The 15497-nt window shown below is 36.1% G+C and overlaps 1 protein-coding gene across 1 annotated transcript; it reads left to right on the plus strand.

The window, feature by feature from the left end:
• Nucleotides 1–1028: 1028 nt before the first annotated feature.
• utp18 (UTP18 small subunit processome component) lies at nt 1029–13972 on the plus strand. Its single transcript, XM_007230762.4, has 13 exons — nt 1029–1282; nt 3698–3822; nt 3990–4085; nt 4241–4308; nt 4427–4539; nt 4987–5112; nt 6098–6272; nt 6554–6654; nt 7516–7606; nt 7970–8093; nt 9328–9502; nt 12801–12943; nt 13647–13972. The coding sequence occupies exons 1-13, from the start codon at nt 1205–1207 to the stop codon at nt 13669–13671; spliced, it is 1440 nt and encodes a 479-aa protein (XP_007230824.3). The 5' UTR covers nt 1029–1204; the 3' UTR covers nt 13672–13972.
• The last annotated feature ends 1525 nt before the right edge of the window (nt 13973–15497 follow it).

The following is a 15497-nucleotide window of genomic DNA, read 5'->3' on the forward strand; positions in this document are numbered from 1 at the left end:
ATAAACTGAATAAATTGTTGCTTCTTGATTCTATGATGGTTGTACTTTTCAATACCAGCATCCAACACAGAGAAAATTGAAACAGAAACAATTATAATTTCTTTCTGCTAAACAACAGTGACCCCTAATGGTCGACAATTATAGCAGTCAAACACATAACCTTAAACGTAACATGCACCAGAAAATCTTCATAATAATAGTAATCATAATTAGGGGCGTCTGACCTGGGCTACGAGTCTCGAAAGCAATGTTTGTAGCAAGCCACCAATTTTCTGTCACGTTACTTTAGTCACTCATCACTTCCAAATACCTACAGGACGTGTGGTTTAAAACAGGCAAAACTGAAACAATTGCACAAAATATTATTATATATCACAAGTGTAATTGTTTCAGTTTTGTCTGTTTTAAATAAACCAAAATTATTTTTTATAAACTATAATATAAAAATATTGTCGGGGCCCCTGAAGGCCAGGCCACTAGCTATAAGTGTAGGTGACACAAAACCCCTTTTTTCTACAGTAAAATAAATTATTTACATTACGAAAACTCTAAAAGCTTTGAAGAATAAATTATTAAATGTAAAAACTAGACATAGAAACTAGAAAAAAACAGAAAGGTTTGGAGGACCTAAAATATTGATTTGAAAATTAAGATCAAGAAAGTGACAAATTTTAAATGTTTATTAATTATACTTTGACAGTTGCATATTTACTTCAGAATTTTCCAAAAATTTGTATTACTATTTATTACAAACATGAAACTTTTATATGTAATGCTTGAATATAAATCCTCAAGATACAGGCATGTAATATCAGGAAAAAAAATACAGAAATGTCTGGGGTCAAGCACTGATGATCCTTGATAGGCCTGTTTTGATACTATTTATCAAGATATGATAAAATATCGATATATTGTCCAGCTCTGTTTTCAGTCATTGGTTTGGAACAGCATGAGCGCAGAGTTTCTCCAGGCCAGCGGGGGGGCGCTGTGCTCCGCTTAGCTGAGGACCCGTATGATGTGATTGTGAAGAAGAAGAGGTTTAGTCCATGTGGTGTAAACATGGCGCTGAGAGCACACTGCACATAAACACACAGCTGATTTCACTCATACTAAAATACAGTAAACTACACCGCTGCACTGAAATATTACATCCAGAGGATTATAATCACACAGAATCTGTAGAACAGTAGAATCTGTATTAATCATGATGGAGGATGAGGAGGAGAGGAGACTGCAGGAGCTGGTGTTCGGAGCTGAAGAGCAACTTCTACAGAAACTAGAGGTACATAAAATAACTAAACTAACTAACTACAACTCAAGGGTAACTAAAGGTTCTGGTACATGCTTATAAAAGTGTATAGTCTGTTACTACATATATAAATTCATTATTATAAATAAATATATAGATAATTACTGAAATATACTAGTACAAAATTATTCACACTACAGGTAAAAAAGAACAGTACACTGATATAAATACACTGCCTGTGTGATGATGCTGACAGATACTAGTTGTCAGATTTACCCTAAAATCATTAAAAGTATGTATAATAATTTTTTGTATAATGTTACTGAAACTCATTCCAGAGATTTAGCTGAATAAACTACACTATTTAGTTCTGTTTCCAGACTTTAAGGGAAATGTGTTAAATTTTAATGTTAAAAGTGGGTTATTTTGGTGCCTTATAGCACCATAGAACTACACACTTTAACAAGACAAGGAACCTTTTAATCAGGTCTTTGAGTTGTCAGGGTTGGAAAACCAATGTGGAAACTAGGGGTGGGCAATATGTCCCTAAAATAATTAGTGGTGTAAGAAGAATATATTGTGATATTTTGTTTCGCAACTCTATATCGACTCTTAAAAACACAGTAAAAATTGGTAATAAATTATTTACATGTAAGGATTGGTAAAAGACAGTGGTTCATTTAGTGTTGTGTTTAAACCCTGTCCATCAGGCAGCAGTGTGTTGTCAGATCCCACTGTTTTAATGGCATAACGCTCAAACTTTTCCCTTACTTTCCCTTTAGAATTTCTAAATATAAACTATGTTTTTAATGCTAACACGTTTTTTTGTAAATTTAATTTAAAGAATCACAAAGTATCTACTTGTTTACAGAATCGAAAACTACGGTGGCCGAGAAAGCCCAACGCAGTGCAAATTGAAAAGCGCTGCAAAAGCACAAAACACATCCATCAAAATTACAACACAGGCGCAGCAAATAGAAAAACGCGCTGCAAATAGAAAAACGCGCTGCAAATAGAACCACAACACAACGGAAGTGAGTCACAACACAACGGAATTTTCCCGGGGGACCTTAAAAGATACTGTACCAGCTAAGCTGCGTCTTCAGTAACGTCTCGGACTTCACTATGTGTACAAAGGACAATACGTGGCAAACAAGGCGTTTTGTGAAGCAGAACTTTTAATAATATGCACACAACCGTGGCAATCACAGGTAATAAACATAACTTACTTTTCAGAAGCTCGTTTGCCACTTATTGTCCTTTGTACACAGCTGGTACAGCATCTTTTAAGGTCCCCTGGGAAAATTCCTTTGTGTTGTGACTCACTTCCGTTGTGTTGTGGTTGTATTTGCAGCGCGTTTTTCTATTTGCTGTGCCTGTGTTATAATTTTGATGGATGTGTTTTGTGCTTTTGCAGCGCTTTTCAATTTGCACTGCGCTGGGCTTTCTCGGCCACCGTAGAAAACCCCTGTATCGTGATATGTACCATATTGCAAAGTTCTTGTCAATACACAGCCCTGAAAATATTATGACAACATTCAAGTGTCTTTTTGCAATGACAGTATTCTTTGCAAATGACAAAACATTCTTTTAAGAATATATTATGGCAACAAAACAAATATTATTTTTGTATAGTATAAATATATTACTTTCATAAGATAATTAGACAGTAAAAAAATTTGTGAGTTTCTTACGGGTTGCTGCTCCTGACTGAGTTTAACCCAGTCACACCACATGGACATTATTCAACCACTTAATTATTTACACTAACACTTCTCCAACCTCACTTACATTCAAGTACACTTTACTCATGATTGTGTATTCACATATTCACATTCTCTTTTTAGAACTTTATTTGTTACAGATGCATATTTATATTATATTTCTCTGTCACATCAGCCACTTTCATAATCAATGTCATTGCACATTGCACTTTGCTCTGTTAATTATTTAATTATTTAATGACCATTAGCAACATCTACTGCACTGCTCTGTTTACAGATATATCTTACTTTGTATATTAATTTTTATATAGCCTTATATATTTTTCCACTCTTCTGTGTTTTAATTTATGTTTGAATATGTTTCTTCTTGTATTGTGTTGTTGCTGCTGGATGCCTAAATGTCTGTCTGTCTGTCTGTCTGTCTGTCTGTCTATCTATCTATCTATCTATCTATCTATCTATCTATCTATCTATCTATCTATCTATCTAATGTGTATTAAATAATAATGTAATAAAATTAGAACATGTATTGCATTGAAGAATATCACATTATTTTTTATTATGTCAGAATACAGCACATCACTAGTGGAAACATTGCCTTTAATTAAGGAACGGTTTTCTACAGGATAATGAAGAGTAAATGTTTTATTACAGATTGTATTATTACAAATTGTGTGCAGTAATTTCTTATGTTTCTTTTTTCCACCCATTTCTTTCTGCACAGGAGAGTGATGAGGGCAGTGTGGGAGAAGAATCAAGTGACTCAGAAGAGGAGAATCAGTCTCGTCTTCAGGTTCCTACAAAAAGAAAAGCAGCATGGGAGGATGAGGATGATGACGAGGAAGAGGAGTGAGTTATTTTTACAATGTTCTACTGTCATTCTGTGAAAACAGTGGTGGGATTTGCCTCCTTTATACACTAGTACTGTTTGTCATTATGATTTTAATGTTCATGCAGAGCTACAGTACAGATTTTTTTTTGTAATGCCTGATGCAGCACTTTCTCACTGATTTTAGGGTCGACATGACACACCGGTTTCGCAAGGACTTTAAGAAGAGTGATGTAGAATCCAAAATGTCCAAACAGAAGCTCCAACAGCGGCTAAAGGACCAGTAAGTTTACCTGCAGGTTCATAAACAGAGTGATGGTAATGCTGAGGAATTCTATTAGAGTAAACCTTTTTTTTTCTTGTGTATTGTTTTATACTGTAGAAAAAACAAGTTGCAACTCTGTTGTATTATTAAATTTAAAATAATGTTCCTCACAGGTTTCAGAAGTCAATGGGTGGAGCTCCTTCCTGGGCTGAGAAAAGTTCTAAGAAAAGTAAGAAAAAAGGTAATGTGGTGGTTTTATTAGTGATAATTGTTCTAAGTCGTTGATTTGAGCTGAATAGCCGTCTTTATATATGTCTGGTTTGCCAAAATGCTCATTGCTTTCTGCTTTGTTTTTAAAGGGGTTGATGACAGTGATGATGAAAAGGATGAGGATGAAGAAGATGACGAGCTGTTAAAGAAGACTGGTAACTACGTTGGTTCATCTGAAAGCCTCCCTAAAGGAATTATTAAGGTACACTTTTAAACTAATTCACTAATATTTAGGTCTTTATTGTGATTGTTAGAAGGATTATTTAGTGCATGCTTTTACAGCCAGGCTGTTAAAATATATATTTCCCACAACCATAGACGTTTCATTTCTCTACTCATGGAAAATTCTTAACAACATGAAAACAGTCAGTCAGTGAAGTCCTGTATTGGAAAAGTGAGAATTTGGACTGTTAAGCTGCTGATATTGAACATTGTATCCATTGCTGATTATCTACTGCTGCTTGAAGTTTATTAGTTGGATTTAATGTATCAGGACAGTCATATCGAGAAGAGAAATAATCTCTTTTAGTGAAAAGGCTAGTATAGTTGGAATTTTGGGAAGATGTCTGAATCATATTTAAATTCAAATGTTAGATTTCTTAATGTCCATGTCATTTTATTAACAGTGTGATTCTCTTTGTTTGTGTAGCTAAAGATGTGCCTAAATGCAAATAACGAGAATCCAGGTGAGGATCGACTGACAACAGTGCAGTTCCACCCCTCTGCTCAAGTCGTCATGACAGCTGGACTGGATCACACCATCTCACTCTTTCAGGTAATGCCTAAAAATAATGGAACCACAAAGAAATACAGCAGCTGAAATGTTAATGTTTTTTTTGTAAGCAATAAAATCGGTTCAAAGTTGAATTTGACTTTTAAATAGTTCAGTGGATGAGAAAAAGACATTTAGAGTGGGCAGGCCCGTCATAACAAGGCAGGCAAACCAATCAGTTGCCTAGGGCCCCCAGACAATTCCTGGTTATAAATTGAAATCAACAAACTTTAAATTATGTGACGGTCAATGCAGTAAAATAAAACTACACTGTTATCAGAATACTCTTTGAGGGGTACCCTCCAACTAGTTGCTGATAGCCGCCAGCCAGGTTAATGGTTCCTGCAGCTGGCAAAATATGAAACTTCCTCAAGCATGAAGCAGAATTATCCTTCAGGAAGCCAGAAAAGAAAGAAGAGAAAGAGGAAGGAAATAATGTCAGTTGTCCATTTTGATTTAGCTTGCCTTGAAAAGTCCCTGAGAGTTTTTTTTGTTTGTTTCTTTTTTTATAGAGAAGTAGAGAAATTCACATTTTCTTTTTAGTCATGGTGAAGGACACCAGGCATTGTTGTGACTACTACACAAATGTAGCCATCACTATTTAAAACTCCTACATATTATATGCGTATTTTGAGTTTTATATATAATTTTGAAGGTAAAATTACAGTAAATCAGAAAATGTCAAATTCTATGGGAACTCTACTCTATTTTGCCCCAGAAAGAGCTTTAAAAAGCATACTGAGTTTGTCAGAGTTAGAAATGCCGGCACATTCCTAGTTCCCTTTTAATGGTATTAAAGATTCAGATATAATATTAAGAATTTAATAAAATGAAAAGCAGCATTAGTTTCTCTAGAACTGATCACTTTTGTTCACTTTTTAAGAAAGACTTGACAACCCTAGCTTGAGAGGAAAAAACAAAGGCCATTCATTTTCTCCCCTCAGCATGAGTTATTAAGAATAGTAATCATTACTGATTTTGTCTGCAGGTGGACGGTAAGACCAATCCCAAGATCCAGAGCATCCACCTCGAGAAGTTTCCGGTGAATAAGGCCTGCTTCAGTGCCAACGGTGAACAGGTTGTGGCCACAGGAATGAAAAACAAGCTCTTCTACATCTATGACATGATGGAGGGGAAAGTAATCCCTGTGCCCAGAGTGAGAGGTGAGCACAGACTCTTCCACTCCATCACTGTGCTTCTGTTCTGGTGTTCAGCAGTTTTTGCTGGCAAAAAAATACATAGTATATATAATGAAGATGGGGAGTAATAAAAATACCCTAAAGATTCATACTTTAAAGATGTCTTTATTTGTTTTTTGCAAATAATCATTTCATTTATTTATCCAATAATAATCAATTAAACATGTCTGGATCAGCTCGAAAACTTATTTTAGAACAAATCATTTGGAGTCTTAGTCTAACCAGTGTTGCCCTCCTCTCCTCAGGCCTGAATGAGCAGCGAGTGAAGGAATTTGAAGTTTCTCCAGATGGAGAGTTCCTCCTCCTCACAGGATCCTCAGGATACCTCCATCTCATGACCATGAAGGTACGTTACCCAGTGAACCACATGACCCCAGCATCCTGTTTCTGATCGTATTTAGAGCCTTAAAAAAGCAGTTTGGTGAAAAACGAGTTAACATGATTGATCACTAAGCCTATATAAAGGCTGATCATTCAAGATAGGTTTGGTATCTGATGTGGTTTTTTTATTCATTAATTTACAACAGTAGACGTTAGGCTAATATACCAAACAAAGACTTAGACTGCCTTCAATCTCATCCAGTCTGAAAAACATAACTACATATACATTAAATATTAATTTACTACTCTTTTTTTTATTTACTGAATGTAAAATACTGGAAAAAATAAAGTTCCCATTGTTTTTTCACATATATTTGACATAAATAAAATAAATTCTGCTTGAGAATTGTTATTATTATTATTATGATTAGTACTAGAAACAGAGATGTCTATCTATAGAGGATGTGAACTTACTGACACTTAAAAAAAAAATAAAACAGTCATTTGAACAGGGGTAATTCAATTGTTGCATAAGACTATCATGTTATATATTTGCTCTTGATAATGTTTCAAATTTACAGAAATGCTACATTAAGTGTATTTTTCAATACGTTTATGTAAATATAAAATTGTTGAAAACTTACATCTCAGTACTGAGTCTTTCCAGAATTCATTGTTGGATTTATTGTGTACAATGTTTTATTAATTCAGCTTATATATTTTTGTAGAACCCCTTTTGTGAGAAAGATTGGAACTAATAAATCAACAATGAACAATCATCTGTTTATTTAAGACCTGTGAAGCTTCAAACGCTGATGGAAACAGACACTGATGGGAATGAGCGGACTGTTTCTAAACTCAGAGTATGTTTTTTGCTGTGTTACAGACAAGAGAGGTGGTGCGAAGCATGAAGATGAATGGCAATGTGTGTGGAACAGCATTTACCGGTGACGGCAGTAAGATTTTCGCCAACTCAGGTACAACTTTTTTTATTACATAATTAAATGTAATTTTGAGATTGAAACTCAAGCATTGGACATATACAGGCAAAATATGGAAACGAAGTTTCAGAATATGTGAGGAAATCAAGAAAATTAAGATATTTTGTTTGTTTGTTTTTTCTTTTCCTACTGAGCTAAAAACTTTCTTCCATACAAAAAGGCTACAAATTACACAGAAGCTGTCTGCAAACTGTAGGAAGTTGCAGTCATATTTAGTTAATCGGTCCACCTATTGGTTACCAGTGACTATACAAGGATCCCAAATGTTCACAAGAACATGGATACATTTAAAACATTTTGTCATAATTTGTATATAATTGTTGTGTGTGCGTGTTTCAGATGAGGGTGAGGTGTTTATCTGGGATGTACGCAGCAGTAAGTGTCTGAACAAGTTTGTGGATGAAGGCTGTGTGAGGGGAACGTCTCTGGCCGTGTCGAGGGACGGACTCTATGTAGCGTGTGGGTGAGTTTCATATCCAGCTCAAGACATTTCCAAACAGTTTAATAGAGTGAAAATATGACCAGATTAAACCACCTGTACAAAGCATGATACACCACCCATCAGAGGAACCAAATTCTGAAATTACTAATTCCAGTATATTTAAAACACAGTTTTTAGATTTTACACTGGCAAACTGGCTCTGCAATTAGAGCAGTGGAGGAACCTATTTTAACATTTGCAGCTGCAAAGCCACCCAAGGAAGCTGGACAGAGCCAACAACATGCAACATGTCTCCTAAATGAAAATATTGAAATTTATAGCATTTATTTGCAGAACATGAGAAATGGCTGAAATAACAAAAAAAAAAAGATACAGAGCTTTCAGACCTCAAATAATGCAAAGAAAACAAGTTCCTATTCATAAAGTTTTAAGAGTTCAGAAATCAATATTTGGTGGAATAACCCTGGTTTTTAATAACATTTTCATGCATCTTGGCATGTTCTCCTCCACCAGTCTTACACACTGATTTTGGATAACTTTATGCCTCTCCTGGTGCAAAAATTCAATCAGTTCAGCTTGATTTAATGGCTTGTGATCATCCAACTTTTTCTTGATTATATTCCAGAGGATTTCAATTTAGTAAAATCAAAGAAACACATAATTTCTCTTATTCTCATTTATTTTCTCTTATTTTTTTCCAGAGCTGTATATTACTTCTAAGAGGACCCAATACATTATTTTTGATATGATAGAATTATCTTTACCGTAATTATTTTTCATCCATAATTTAACTCTTTAAACTTTATTTAAAGATGCAAGATATTTTAAAGTTCCTATGTATCTGGAATGATCATAGCTGTTAGCTTTATTTTCTGATTGGTAATACAAGGGATAACCTTGCGTATTTGCAGGCTGTGCTGTTGTCTCTGTTATTACCAAGAGTGTTGCAAGGAACAGGACTGCTACTGCTGGGAGCTCAGAGTTTGACAACACTGGATTAAAATAATGGTTCTTGCCAGTAATCACTCAGATTATAGCACCTCCCCAGGTAATCAAGCTAATCAAGCTCCAATTAGGCTTAGGTTAAACAAATGCTTAGAAGCAGATGATTAGCTTTCTATCTGCTTAACACTGTGTTTACCTGAGGTCAGGCAGTTGGTCCAAGAGGATTAGTACAATATATTAGATACGTTGTCTTTTGACAGGTTCAGGATGTATGTCATTAATACTGGTTGTGTTTGTCTGTGTTTGTTAGTTCTCAGTCTGGTGTGGTGAACATCTACTCCCAGAATACATGTCTGCAGGATTCTTCTCCAAAGCCCTTGAAAGCTGTGATGAATCTGCTGACGGCCGCCACTTCACTGAGATTTAATCCAAATTCTGAGATTTTAGCCATCGCCTCCCGCGCAGAGGATGAAGCCAATCGGCTGGTGAGAAACTTGCGCACTGCTGTTTACAATCTATGGCTGCAACAACTAGTCCCTGAGTCAGCTACACATAATTTACTTAAACCTGTAGGGGGCAACGTGGCTTCTTTTGTTTCATTTAAAAAATGAAAGGCCAATATGTTTATTGGACAATGGTAGATCGCATTAAATCTAAAGGTCTAGATTAAATTAATGTTACTGCTTCTGCTATGTTACTTGTTACCATTGCTACACCCAACCATAATACCACATCCTGCTTGAAGCACCATGTTCAGTTTGCTTCACAAAGCCTCTAAAAAAGTATGTGTATCTAAAGCCACGTCGTTTACAGGATGAGTACAGGACCAAGCTCCAAGGAATCTAAAAATGTACCATTTCCATGTAGATTGGGGGGGAGGACTTTTTTTGTTTTTGTTTTTTTGTAACACAATGTCAAAACTAAAATGTGTTTGCTTGATTTTCCAAGTACCCAAAAGTGAACTCAGGATGAAAAAGGTGACAACTGGAATCACAGCACTCAGCTTTCACAAAGCCCAACTTAAAAGCCAAATAATAATGTTAGTTATTTTTTTTTCCAGTGGATTGCCCTGTATTGCTGATAATATCAACATGAACTGCATAAAAAGGTTTCAATTAATGCTTAAAAAATGAGCCCTAGTAGATTACGATGGCCTTTCAGGTAGCTGGTTCCTTGGTTCATAATGTACTCAAGAAAAATCAACTACTTGGCCAGGCACTGCTTTACTGTGCAGCAATGCCTCGGTCAAATCTGGCATCATCAGAAAAAAAACATTTCCTGTGTCGTAACCACAAAATATAACTTCAGATTCAAAAATAAACATCTAGCCAAGTCCAAGGCTGCGTCCGAAATCGCGTACTTAAGCAGTACGTACTGGTTTGGGGTGAGTACGCGCTTCTCGCCGGGCAAAGCAGTATGATTTTTCAGTACGCCAGACCGCAGTACGCACGTAGCCTCGGACGCACTACATCCACAACCTTACCTCTGACCCCCTTTCACCTCTCACCCCTCCGAACCAGCGGCACAGTTTACAGAGCTTTACCCAAATAATTGTATTAAAATCTCATTAATCAGCTCTTATTTAAAAATAAACCCCCAACCTGTCCTATTTAATAAGCACTGACTGTAAATAAAACTTAAAACTAATATTTTCCTCAAATCTGAAATATTTAATAATAAAGGAGCTTTCATGAAGTATATTAATAATATTTGCTAATGGAATAAAACAAATATCAGACAGTTTCAAAGGTAAATACCAAAATGTTATTTAATTCATGCCATTTCACCTTTTCTATCTTAAATATTTAAACACATAATTCTTATTGTTATACATTATCTTTTACTGACAGTGTTAAACATAAAGGCCAACTTATATGCATTACTGATATAAATTAAATATGCTACCAAAAATGTTATCAATAGAACCAGTCAGTTTCGGGAAAACTAGGGATCAGATTTGACAATAAAATGTAAATTCAAAAAATATTTTACTTACTTTATTCAATTGATTTTTTCCCTCACTTGCATATTTACACAGTAAATAAATTTCCCACATAATACAAGAATGACAAGTATTTTAAATTGTTTTATTTATTTTTTTTATTCGTTATTCATTTTTCTCCCTCTCTTCGTCTTCGTCCTCTCTCTAATGGCAGGATAGTTGAATCTGAAACACACACAGATTAAATTATAAAGTTTAGCTTGGGCATTAAACAGATATGATATAAATTCAGAACAACATAAAAGTCTAACCATCCTGGCTGGTTAGCTAGCTATTTAATAAAACTAGATGAAATGGTCAGATTTTGGTTAGAATTTATGAATGTGATTTATGGCAATCAGTCTGTCTGTTGAAAAGCCTCTCTGATATCAGCATCCTTTTTCCTCAGATGAGTTTATACAGATTGATTGGTATTAAATTAAACCTGCCCCAGCTCCTCAGAACTGCAGCAGTATACAGGGCTGTAGTGAGTTAGTAAACGCTGGTGCTGTAGAACAGAAGATTAATAAAGAGTTGTGATAAGTTTGATAACTCAGCTAAGCTAACTGATCTCAGTAGCACAGGGCTAAAGCTGCTCAGTAAAGCAGTTCAAATACGAAATTAAAGTAATTCTGTCGGCAACAGCATTAATAATAAACCCTCACACCAACCCTCATAAATCTCTCATTTACAGCCTGATATCACAAACAACCAAAACAGTTTAGATATCTGACTCTCCTCACCTCATAAACTTCTCTCTCTGTCCCTCTCTCCTCTCCGCCACTCACTGTCGGGTCCCTCAGCTCAGCGAGGCTCCAGGTGGATTGTGGGAAATATTAGCGGGTGAAGTGTGCTGGGATTGCATACTTAAAAATGTCTCCCGGTGCAGTACGTCATCCGGGAACTTTTCGCATCCTCAAACTCGCCTACTGCGCATTCGGACACACTACCCGATCTCGCATACTGCTTTTGCATACTGTTTAGTATGGAAGTACGCAATTTCGGACGCAGCCCCGGTCCGGTAAAATGAAAAGTAAAATATTAATTTATGACCAGAATGACAAAAAGTATTTTGGAGGAAAAAAAGAGTGAATTAATCATGATTGTGATGTGTGACAGCCAGTAGCATAAAGAGAACTTTACTGATTAGGGAAGAAATATATTCAGCTGTACTGGTATTTGACCCTAGACTTTTTTACTCCGTTAAAATATTATTTCTAATTTTTATCCCATTTTCTCCCAATTTACATGGCCAATTACCCAACCCACTCATTAGGACTCCCCCTATCACTAGTTATGCCCTAACACCAGGAGGGTGAAGACTAGAGCATGCCTCCTCCGACAACCGTGAAGTCATGTACTGCCTCTTTTTGAACTGCTGCTGATGCAGTATTACTAAGTAGCATCACAGAGCTCTTGGGGGAAAGCGCAGCGACTCGGTTCTGATACATCAGCTCACAGATTCTTTGTGCTGAGTGACATCACCCTTTGGAGTGATGTGGGGAGAGGGTGCCATCTACCCACTCAGAGAGAGCAAGGCAAATTGTGCTCTCTCAGGGCTCCAGTAGCCGATGGCACACTACGTATATGAACAGAATATGAACGGTCGATATTCTGATCATAGTGGCAGCGTGACCCTAGACTACTGACCATGCCGGGTGTTCAGGCCTTAGGCTGTTTTTTTATTTTTAGTTTGTAAAAAAATACATTCAAAATTTTAAATTTTACATTAAGACACATTGACCCGAGGTGCCCAAACATCTTGTTAATTTAGTGTTTCTCTTTCTATATGCTCTTTCCAGGTCCACATTCCAAGCTTTACAGTTTTCTCCAACTTTCCATTATTCCGGAAAAAGACCATCTATCGCTCCCACTGCCTGGATTTCTCCCCCAACAGCGGCTTTTATTCTGTGGCTAACGACAAGGGTCGTGCTGTGCTTTTTAGGTGAGAAAACCTGAATTTTTCACAACTTATTAAAAATATGATCTCAGTATGTTACTTTTTAGAAGAACCAATCATTGCTACAGACCATCATGTTTATATAATAAAATGATCATTAGTCATTTTTTACAAAAGCACAAATTACTAGTAACATTAATACAATTATGTAGAATCTTGTAGGTATGTATATTTGTTAAAAACAGGAATTGAAGTATTCAGATACACATATTTTTTAGATATTCTTGATCATAAGGAGTATCTAAATATAGCAAGATCCGTAATACAGTGAGATCCTCTGTACACACTACCTTGTTACATTTACACATTTACCCTAACCCTAACTCTAACCCTTAGACTTAAAGATAATTAGCAAACTAGCATAATTTTAAAAATATATAAATTAAAAATGTTTTAAAAAAAACATTTTTGCACACTTAATGACTTTCTAAAGCCTGAAACCCATGAGCATCACCAAAGTCTAAATTTCTTTTCTCCATCTTTTTATTGCAACCATTCTCATTGCTTTTGTAAAAAGAAAAAAGGCAAGAATTCTATCAATTCAAGAATTCAACCTTAATTGTACATTACTGATATTGTTTATTTATATATAACACCAGCATGATCTGAGCAGCAGCACAAACATGATATTATGTTTGTAGGTCATTTTCATGTTTTGCTGACTATATTTTTTGTTTTATATTTTAAGGCTGCTGCATTATAAAGACTTCTGAAGACCTTCACATGAACTTTTTATAATTTTCTGAAGCCTGTTTTTGATCCTGGAGTGTCAAAGAACGTTACATTCTCAGATGACTCTCGTGGAGCAGCAGCTTTGTTAGCTCCGTGTGGAGCACACAGTTCCCAAAACTGCTGAGACCTGCAGTAAATTAGAGATAATGAGCATCTCTGGATGCTCTAATTGGTTTCACAGTGTGGTTTAATTGTGGTTGAATATGTTCAAGCAAGGATAAAAACAAATGTATGTGTATGCTTTATGTGAGTGTACATTTTAATAAACATCTCACAAACAAAGGGATTCTTTAATGCTTCATGTTTTAATTAGTCATGATACTCGGCTTTCATTTGCCCTGCTGTGATTCTCTGTCTCTCAGTTTTCAAGTCTCTTGTCACAGCCAAACACTGGTACATGGACTGCTGTGTGCAATGTGATGTATTTTTCACTTATTTTCACAGCCCTATTACAGTATTTTATTCATATGTAAGTGTGACCTTAAAAGTCTGGGGCTACGCTGATTTATGCTGAATGGGTCGGACTAAACATCTGTAGGACGAATAGGCAGGGCTAAATTGACTGAATGGGTGGGGCTAAACTGCTTTAGGGTAAATGAGTGGAGTTAAACTTCTGTGGCCTTAATATGTGGAGTTGCTGTAGGCTGAATGGACGAGGCTAAACTAGGTAGACTAGGTAGCATATGCATTAATTGTAGTTAAAAAAAGGAAATTACTGTTAGAATTGACACACAGAACGTGCATTGTAGTGATTTTATGACAAAACATGACATGAACAAAATAACACTGCATTAAGGGTAGGGGAGTTGGCAGTGAAGGAATGTGACTGATTAGCAGGAGTTTAAAATAACAAAGTTCAAACCTTTAAAACTTTGGATACCAGTTCATTTATTGTTTCTTCTTCAACTCTACTCTTAATTTGAGTGTTCTCTGTGTGTTTGTACAGGACTTTTGTCTTTCTGACACTGTTTTGTTCTGTTTTGTTGTGTGAGATAGTAAGGACATCCTTGCATGGGTGTGTTTGAAGTACAATGACAGGATTAAAGAGGAGTTTGGCTGTAGAAGAATTTTAAAGTATTTCTGCCCGTTGCAGTGTTGTTACAGTTTAGACAGGTCTGTAAGTTTTCGTCACTTCACAAATTCTAGGACAATCACGCAAAGCAGAAAGTCCCAGAGAAGATAATTGGGGTACAACACTTCTGTGGATGGAAAATCCTGCACCTGTGGCCATGTTTAAAGCTTGTACCCTTGAAAATGCCACTTTTGCTGTGTGCAGTAACTGGCAGGGACTGGTTATTTACCATTTACCAGTGAAATCAATGCTGTTCAGTAGTGCTTAAAAGTTTGGCAACTCTAACACGTCCTAAATGTAGACAAGGACCCTGCAATACCCTGCAAAAGCTCATTAAACTGATTAAACAAGTGGAATCAGGTGTGCTGCTGGTTGTTTAGAATGAAAGCCTGCAGCCACACTAATTCAACGTGGACAGGTTTGACACCCCTTAACAAGACTATGATAGTAAGGCTTTTCACTGTCCGCACTTACATAAACTGACATGCCAAATGTCATGAGACACAGGACTTAAAGTCTCTGACTTTTACCAAGTCCCATACCCTGTGGGATTTGCATGTGGGGTCTACTGTACACACGTACACACATGACACTGTGTAAGTTCAGAAATTACCATTTGGCATAAAATATAATTTTTTACCAAATTTAAACAAGCTGAACTGCTTGATTTTTTGCACCAGGAGTGGCATAAGGGTATCCAAAAACAGTGTGTAAGACTGGTAGAGGAGAACATGT

This window comes from Astyanax mexicanus, chromosome 3 (assembly GCF_023375975.1).
Source record: "Astyanax mexicanus isolate ESR-SI-001 chromosome 3, AstMex3_surface, whole genome shotgun sequence".
Lineage (NCBI taxonomy): Eukaryota > Metazoa > Chordata > Actinopteri > Characiformes > Acestrorhamphidae > Astyanax > Astyanax mexicanus.

Bases quoted from the DNA above. Each gene is read 5' to 3' on its own strand.
- utp18 (XM_007230762.4), top strand. From the start codon at position 1,205: ATGATGGAGGATGAGGAGGAGAGGAGACTGCAGGAGCTGGTGTTCGGA. The intron at 1,283-3,697 runs GTACATAAAATA...CTTTCTGCACAG, and splicing joins AACTTCTACAGAAACTAGAG to GAGAGTGATGAGGGCAGTGT. The intron at 12,944-13,646 runs GTGAGAAAACCT...TTATATTTTAAG, and splicing joins GGTCGTGCTGTGCTTTTTAG to GCTGCTGCATTATAAAGACT.